At 44.0% G+C, this 8,366-nt stretch overlaps 1 protein-coding gene across 1 annotated transcript; it reads right to left on the bottom strand.

Annotated features, from left to right (window-relative positions):
• Positions 1 to 4,077: 4,077 nt before the first annotated feature.
• Positions 4,078 to 8,307, bottom strand: TMEM199 (transmembrane protein 199). Its single transcript, XM_006890952.1, has 6 exons — positions 8,097 to 8,307; positions 6,445 to 6,518; positions 6,102 to 6,191; positions 5,648 to 5,690; positions 4,589 to 4,701; positions 4,078 to 4,287 (listed from the first exon to the last, which is right to left on the bottom strand). Exons 1-6 carry the CDS (start codon positions 8,305 to 8,307, stop codon positions 4,192 to 4,194), a joined length of 627 nt encoding a protein of 208 aa, XP_006891014.1. The 3' UTR covers positions 4,078 to 4,191.
• Between the last annotated feature and the right edge of the window lie 59 nt (positions 8,308 to 8,366).

Here is an 8,366-nt window from a genome sequence, read left to right as displayed (position 1 = left end):
GAAGGCCTGAATCCTGTCCAGAGCTTGTGCTCTCTCCAACACCCTCCAGCAGCCCAGGGAGCATCACATACTGGGCCAGCCTTGGCCCTCCAACAGTACACAGCAGTGTGTCCATGTTCCTGCCCAGCTCCTCCTGGCTTGAATCCTAGGCAGGGCTGGGATGGAGCTAACATTGCAGTCCCTTGGGGAATGGCTGGGCCTTCAGGGGCTCACCTTTCTTTAGAACCACCTACTCCCTAGACCTCATTAAGCACTCTGTCTGATCTCATCTGTTATCATTAACCTGAACCACTCCTATCTAGGCTCAGTATTTACAAAACCCTCTAGAGGCACCTTCAACACTCTGGGCCTGTCCTTCCCAGTACAGAGCACAGAAATGTATACTTCAACCCTCCTTTTGTAAGTGGAGAATACCTGACAGACTTTGGGAGTGTATAGTATAGGTGCAGCAGTAATGGGTTTTGGTATTATGGTCATCGGTAATACTAAACTCCAAATATACCCCCAACTCTGTATCTTAATCTGGATTTTTATGTGGAAAAAGAAAAGGGGACCTATCATTTGCTTTTGAAATTATCTCCAGCCTGTAATTCCTAAACAGGGCCAGCCCCCACTGTTCTTGGCTGGAAAGCTATTACCCAGCCTTCTATTGGATTTAGAGGGAAAATGAATTGGTGGATTTAGGGCCCTGGCCAAAACATCTGCTCCCAGGGGCCTCCACTGCAGATACTTGGGAAGTCTTCTAAAACTCCATGAGCCTGAAAAATGAGAATGACACATCTCCTCTCCATTTGGGGAACAAGCTAAGAGAATGTAAAATGTCTCAGAGTTATATGGTACATTGCTAATGTAAATCCTGTTTCCATCCCATTCGCCAGGCCATGAGAAACCAAGCAAGCCCCAAACTTGTTCCTGAACCTCTGCCAAGCACTCCCCGCTCCCCCCACCCCCCGAGAAACCCTCCACCTAGGGTGCAGTTGAGAAAGCAGGACACTGAGAGAAGACAGAGCTCCCTTTTTGGTGATGGAAGACAGGCCATTCAATCTCCTTTCTTTTTAAAGAATTTTAGTACACGTGCTGAGATGGAAGGGTGGAACATTTATTTGTTTCCAAGCCCTGACTTTCCTCCGATGGAATTCCAGCTTTTCGCCCTCTAGCATGGAGTCATCGGCTCAAGCCCATCGGCTTAGCCACACTGACCTGGAAGGGAAGCCCTGCAGGAACTGCTCCTGCAGATTTTTGCATTCTTTTTCATCCTCTTCTGAATTTTCCTCAATCACTTTTTTGTTTAAACTCTCTTCCTTGTGAGGAGTCAGTCTGGCCCCCTTCTTGCAACCATGAGGCAGTGCCCAGTGGGGCCTGTACCACTGCCAGTACTGTGTGCTGTCAATGTACACACAACAGTTCCTCACTGGGGTCACAGTCTGGACTTTCACTGTTGTACACTGTAAACAACATCAGTAAGCTGTTTTTGTTTGGTTTTTTTTTGCAGAGCCCCAGGAGTTCTCTGTTTAGGTGTCTATTGTCCCAGAGATGATGACTGCTCACCACTGGCTGGAAAAAGCACAATTCTCATTTCTGACTTGACTTTTGCAGACAAAAAACATATACTACAGTGAATGGTTTCTTCCACCACACTAAGACTGGATCTTTTAGTTCTCTACTCCTAGAAGCTTGCTGGATGCTTAGCATGTAGAGATCTCATCAAGTGTTCACTGCCACTGATGGCCAGAGGCTTGCAGGTCACAAGTAATCTTACCTTCAACAGTATCAAAGAGGGTTGCAATCAGGTGAGTATACACCCATCCTAATAAAAGATGCAGAAGGAAGGCAGAAATAAAAGGGAAGGCAGAAGCTGGAGGAGGTAGTAGGAGGGGTCGATGGGGGACAACCACACTGTGAGATGATGCCTTGGGCTCCAAAGTGATTTGAGGTCTGTTCTACATCTAAGACTTGAAAGTCTTACAAGGGAAAGCCAGGCCACTGGGGAAAGCTGAGGGATAAATGAGCCACATGGCCCACACAAACCTTAATGTTTAACTCAATGTTTCACGTTATTAGAAACACTGCAAAGTTGACTATCTCCCTTTAACCCTATAGGTTAGGTTGCTTGCTTCCAACACTTTTATTCTTTTTTTCTCCTTTCTCTTACACTTCTTCAGGCTAGAAGAGTCTGTCCAAGAATGCTGCTTCTCACAGCTGATATTTCTTCAAACTATAGAAACTCTAGGATTTCTCAATAAAGTGATCTATGGTAGAATAGAAGGGCAGAGATCTTTAATGCCTCTTACATTTACCTGAGAAGCTCAAAATTACAAAATAGCAGGAAAAACCATCAAGCATTTTAGAGGAAATGTCTAGTGAGCCAATGAGTTTTAATTTAATAAGAAAAGTGCTTTGGGTAAAAAAAACAACAAAATTCACCAAACCTACCACAGGAACTTATACAGCAAACAGGCTTCAGCAGAGCTCCTAGACTAAGGCAGACTAGGAAGAAAGGCCTGGTGATCTACATCTGAAAACTAGCAATGAAAACCTTGTATTACCTGATATAATGCTGGAAGATGAGCTTCCTTGGTTGGGACACAGTCAAAATACAAAGTTGCTACACCAATGGACTCAAGTACATGAAAACCATGGAGATCGCACCAGAATGGGCAAAGTTTCAATTAGGTCACCAGGAGGTAAAGCTGACTCGATGGCTACTTACAACTGCCATTATTAGGAGTGGACTCTGAACAACTTTCAGAATTATGTAGTCTTTGTGTTACTTCTTATAAGCATCTGATAGAGAAAAAAAAGCTGGCTACAATATTTATTGGGTACATTACTAAAGTTGATAGTCTTTTAGATGCCTTATACAGATTCTCTTCACACCAACACAAACTCTTAGAAATGTAACCTTAACAAAGCTTCATGAAAACGAAAGAATTCCTGGTTCCATTTATCAAGGACCACAAATAAACTGTCTGTTCTCTCAGCTTTGTCTTCTGTAAAAGGGGCCCGAATCATTTTCTTTTCCAGCCTTTATTATTACTGTGAAGATTAAAGGCAACCATGTAAAACAGTCAACTGTAAACATGTCATTTTTTGTATTCTCCAAAACGTTTGAGAACCCACCTTCAGTATTCATAAGCCTGCATTAGGTTTAGGAAAACAATTATACAGATTCATATTCACAAACACATACAAATAATTAAATCTGAAAACAGTGCGTATTTATAAAGAATTGCCCTCTTCGGGGAGCTCTGGTGGCCTAGTGGCAAGGAGCTGCAACTACAATCCCAGAGACTCACGGTTCGAATCCACCAGATGCTCTGCCGGGGAAGGAGGGGCAATCTCCTCCTGTACCAGTCAGATCTGATTTGATGATACACACACACAAAAATAATAATAATTAAAAAAAAAAGAATTGCCCTCTTCATTAAAATAATCCTGAGTATATAGAATTTTCTCAAACACAAATAAAGGAATACTGCAATTAAAAGGAGATGTAAAATTTTATCATTTGAATTATTTTCCATTTTGGAGGCAGAGCAAAAGGTAATGGGAAGGAGGGTTGGTTGAGTTGTAGGGATTTGCAGAAGGCTGTAGAAAATCACAAAAAGGCAAGCTGAAGGAAGAGAAGATCAAAACTGTAATTCTGAAAAATTAGCTAGGTGTATCTTTTCCAGTTTCACCGTCCCATACCAGCCCTTCCTTCTCTTGTTCATGTCCTTAATCTGTTCCTCTTTCAGCATGTCCTAGAGAGAGGGGATCTTTAATTCTCTAAGTTCCATGTCTGCATCATGAATACATGCACAATGGATGGCAACTGACTCGTGTGCTTGGGCAGGTTCAAGGCAGTATGGTCTGCTTCTGGGAAAGCCTGAATTCCATTCACTCCCAATGGGGAAAACCAGTCCAAAAAGCTCATAAGGGACTGGAAAAGGCAGGTGGAGCACCATTTAGGAGACAGTACTGACAGGTCAGTCTTTGAGTTTAAAGATGGGTTGTCCAAGTTACCTCCATTTTTCCCTCTGCAAATTCAAGGATGACAGGGCTTTGCACAGGAATAGCAGGTGACCTGGCTCCCTGACTTACTGGAATGCAGAACCAAGAGCCTGATGGGCTGGCTCAGAGTCAGCGACAGGCAGCTGGGGAGCCCAGAGCCCCTCAAATCTTGTCCAGACTTTGAAGATGAAGCACCAGTTATAGCTCTCCCAACTCGCCTTCCATCGCCCGTACCATGACATACAGCTCAGCCAGACCCACGACAGAGGCGACGATCAACGCAGCCAGCACCCGCTGGGGAAGGGGAGGACCAAGCTTAGGGGCACACAGGCTACTTCTCAGCACTGCAGCCCCCAGCACCTTTATCACGGATGAAGAACACCCAACCCAGTCTATTAATGCTTAGTAGGGGCGGGGGGTGTCTGTGTGTCTGGTTTCTCTTGGGGTAATCACCTACCCTCATGACCACTGGTAAGCTCAAATACTACCCTCTTTATTGCGTATTTATTCAATTTCTGATCCACGCAAGGCACCCCCAACTTTCCCATTAACAATATGTTCTGAATTACATTGCCCCTGCCCAGTGCCTACTCACCGAGGCCATTTCTGTGAAGATATACTGGCTTCCAAGGTAAGTGCACACAAAGGCAGCTACCACCGTGACAATGAAGTTGAAGATGGTGATGACCAGAGCCTTCATTGACCTCACTTTGAGGAGAAGCCCAGAGAGGAGATATTTAGGTCAACAGTCCCCAGAATGCCCTCTTAGCTCATGGTCATCTCTTTAACCTTGGAGACTGGTTCAGATTATGCATCCCCATCAACAAATGAATGGGTAGAAAAACTATGGTACATTTACAAAATGGAATACTATGCAGCAGTGGAAAAAAAATGAACTCATAAAACATTACATAATATGGGTGACCCTGGAGAACATTATAATGAGTGAACTATCTCAGTCACAAAAGGACAAATACTGTATACTACCACTGCTACAAAACAGAACTGATGTGAGGGGCTGGGGGTAGAACAGAAAGCGTGAATACATAATGAACACTGCATTGAAATAGATGAGGAAAAGAACTATTTAAAAGGAACATATGACTAGGCATTATATATGTATGACAATAATCCGGAATAAGAGGTACACTGAAAAGTGGACTGAGAAGGAAAATGTGCAACAATGAGTATTTTTTTAAAAAAAGATTATGTGTCAAATACACTAGGCCATGACTCTCAGTGGTGCTGCATATAGTACAGAACCATCAGTTTTGTGAGCTGATGTGGAACACCCCACCAGCTAAAAGGGGTGTTTCCTTAGGGGTGTGGCCTACAGCCAAAATATAAGAATGGTCTGGCAAAAGGCCACATGTGCACACTTCTGCCTTGCCTTGTTATCCTCTGACCTTCTTACTGGGAGATGAGCCAACAGTTTGTTGTTCGACCTAAAGATTATGGTTCTGTCAGTCTCAGCTACTAGAGTTGTTTCCTTAAAGTAGTTCCCTCTGTATTCATATGAATGTGTGTGTTTTTGCTCTAGACATCCCAACTTAAGGCAAACAGCTAAAGTTTAAGCCCAGAGCACTGGAGAGAGAAGGGACGCCAGGATTCACCGAAGGAGACGTTTTAGTAGCCTGATTCTCTGGTACCTCACCTTGCTTTCCCAGGTCACTGAGAGACCCACCATGCCTTGAATCCTGAAAAAGAGGAAAAGTCAATGATTTCACAATCATAGCTCATAAAGCCATCTGTCACTGTAGCTCAGTCCTCTCTATTCCCCTATACATTCACTGTGATGTTTCTGTGAAGTCCTTTTTCCCTCAAACCAGTTTTTCTCTTTTCTGGTCCACAGATCTACTTCAGTAAAGGGCACAGATACAAAGCATGGCAGAGAACAGTAAAGAGGGCTGTCAGAAGAAAGGCTTTTCTCCACATTTAGAACTATTAAGAATCAGTCACCATTTGAGCTCAGAGTTCCAGGTAATGAGTTAGGAATATACCGCTTGGTGAACAAGTAGCACGGAGCGCTTATGATCTCTGAACAGTATAAATGTCCTGTTCCATGTTTTTTCCTTTGTCACCTTTTCGTGGTGTAGGGTTGCTCTTACCTGGCAGGTGACATTACGGGTGATTCTGTTATATTCCTCATTGGCCAGCTGTATCTTAATCTTCTCCAATCGGGCAACTAACTCTGGGTTCTGAGGCAGAAATGTCAAAGGAAAAGAGTTAAGCTTGTGAGAAAATAATTTGTTCCAAGAAGCAAAGTTATTAGTTCAAAGAGTAATAGGGTTAAGGGTAGCGGGAGATTCACTAGTAACTCTTACCTTCCCTTTCTGGTTCCCAAGGGTTTAAAAGGCAATGTTCAGAGCTTAAAAGTTGATTTGTAAATTCATGAATCACTTAAGCTACAATTGGCCAGTACCCAGTCTCAGGAACATACCCTTTACTTACCCTTGGAGGCTTAACCACCTCTGGGAGATAGATTTCACTGCCTTCCAGGAGCTCATGAAGATACAGCTTAGAGTCTAGGAATAAAAGGTTTTCATAACACAGTAAGCCATAAAGCTGAGGTAAAAGGATTCAGATCAGAAAAATAAATCATGTCGAGAAAGGCAGAGGGTCAGTGAGAGAAGAAGACATTCAGCAAGATGGAGGTGGAGACCAAGATGACTATGCAGGACAGAGGATTGTTCATGGTGTTGTTATTATCTACTCATCAGCTGGATCATAACAACATAGTCTAGTTCTCTCTTTTTACCAAAACCAAATGTGACCCCTTATTACTTCAATCCTTCTACAGCATCATTCTCACTTGAAATACCCTGCCAATGTCATAACTAGCATGTAAGCCACCTACATGTTTCTTGAATAAAGTTACTTACGGGATCATAAATATCTTCTCTCAATAGTTTAGGTCATAGTGATACTTGGACATTAGACTAGTTTAAAGGACTTTGGTAGTATAGTGCTTTAGGGGTTGTACTGCAAACCCAAAGATCTGTGGTTTGAACCCACCAGCTGCTCCAAGGGACAAAGTTGGGCAGTCTTCACCTGCAAAGATATACAGCTTTGGAAACCCCATCAATGGTCTCTGTGAGATGGAATCTACCTGATACAGCAGTGAAGGTTTCTTTTTGGCTTTATACTACCGAGGGTGCTCTGGTGGCCTAACAGGTAAGGAGCTGTACCACAACTAAAAGGCAGGTAGTTCGAATCTATCAGATACTCCGGGGGAGAAAGATGGGCAATCTCCAATTTACAGCTTCTGAAATTCAGCTGGAAGGTCTGCTAACAGTCAGTTCCAACTCTATAGCATTGAGTGGGAGATTGTCAGTATCAGTAATTCAGTTTACCCTTTGTTTTCAGCTAGGCAAAGTTAACTTTGGCAAAAGATTTTAAGTACCAATTTGTTGTATTTCCTCCCTTTACAGATAAGGAAACTGAGGCCCAGAGAGGGAAATTACTATTTCAAGGGACGTTAGTGAAACAGTTAGGACTAGAATTCAGATGCTATTCCCAGTACAACTCTTTCTGCATGGCTTTATCCTATTTAAACGAAATAAAACAGTAACAGCAGATTGAGACTTGACACTCTTGTTTTTGAGATGGAAAAAAAAAAATAAATCCACATTCCCAAGCAGGGTAGGCTCACTATGCTATACTGTTGTCATAGGTAACGTTCCAGTGGGTTTTCAGAGGCTGTAAATTGCACAGGAGACTGTCCCTCTATGGCCAGCAGAGAAGCTGGTGGATCGGAACTGCGTGCCTTTTGGTTGGCAGTGCAATTTCTTATCACTAGACCACAATCACTACACTACAGTGTTCCTAACACAGTGTGAAAGGAAGACCCTGGGCTTCCTCAAGCGTCAAGTGGCCCTAAAGGGTGTCTGTTAATGGAGACTCTGAAGGACAAAAACTGCACAAATTTTGTAACCTTCTAAGAATTCCCAGGCAAGTTGTGAAGGGTGGCCCTAAAGTTTATAAGGTGACGCTATAGGAGAGATGATTGCTATAGTGGCGAAAGGAACTGATGCAAAGCGATCTCGCCAGGGAGATGACTTTGGCGGTACGAAGGCGACCCCGGACTGAAGGCTGGGGCTCACCCCTTTCTCTCAAGTGCTGGTGCAGCTCCCGGATCAGGCCGAAGGAAAGCAAGCGTCGGGGGCCACCGGGGCTATCACCGCTCCCGTGCTTCTCCCCCAGCGCGGCCTCAAGTTCGGCCCGCAGCTTCCGGGGCAGCTTCTCAGGCTCCAGCTCTCCTCCGGGGCCTAAAGCGCGAACCAAGCGCTCACCAGGAACCAAGGAAGAGGCCATAGCTGTGATACTCTGCGGACGGCTGACCGTGAGGCGGGACTTCCGTCCGCGGGGCGCCG

Source organism: Elephantulus edwardii, unplaced genomic scaffold (genome assembly GCF_000299155.1).
Source record: "Elephantulus edwardii isolate Elephantulus edwardi_28Jun2011 unplaced genomic scaffold, EleEdw1.0 scaffold00094, whole genome shotgun sequence".
Lineage (NCBI taxonomy): Eukaryota > Metazoa > Chordata > Mammalia > Macroscelidea > Macroscelididae > Elephantulus > Elephantulus edwardii.
The sequence above is the reverse complement of the archived record's forward strand: the minus strand, read 5'-3'. Positions and strand labels throughout refer to the sequence as shown.

Bases quoted from the DNA above. Each gene is read 5' to 3' on its own strand.
- TMEM199 (XM_006890952.1), bottom strand. From the start codon at position 8,307: ATGGCCTCTTCCTTGGTTCCTGGTGAGCGCTTGGTTCGCGCTTTAGGC. The intron at 5,691-6,101 runs GTAAGAGCAACC...CCTCTTTTTCAG, and splicing joins CCCGTAATGTCACCTGCCAG to GATTCAAGGCATGGTGGGTC. The intron at 4,702-5,647 runs GTGAGGTACCAG...TTCTCCTCAAAG, and splicing joins CAGTGACCTGGGAAAGCAAG to TGAGGTCAATGAAGGCTCTG.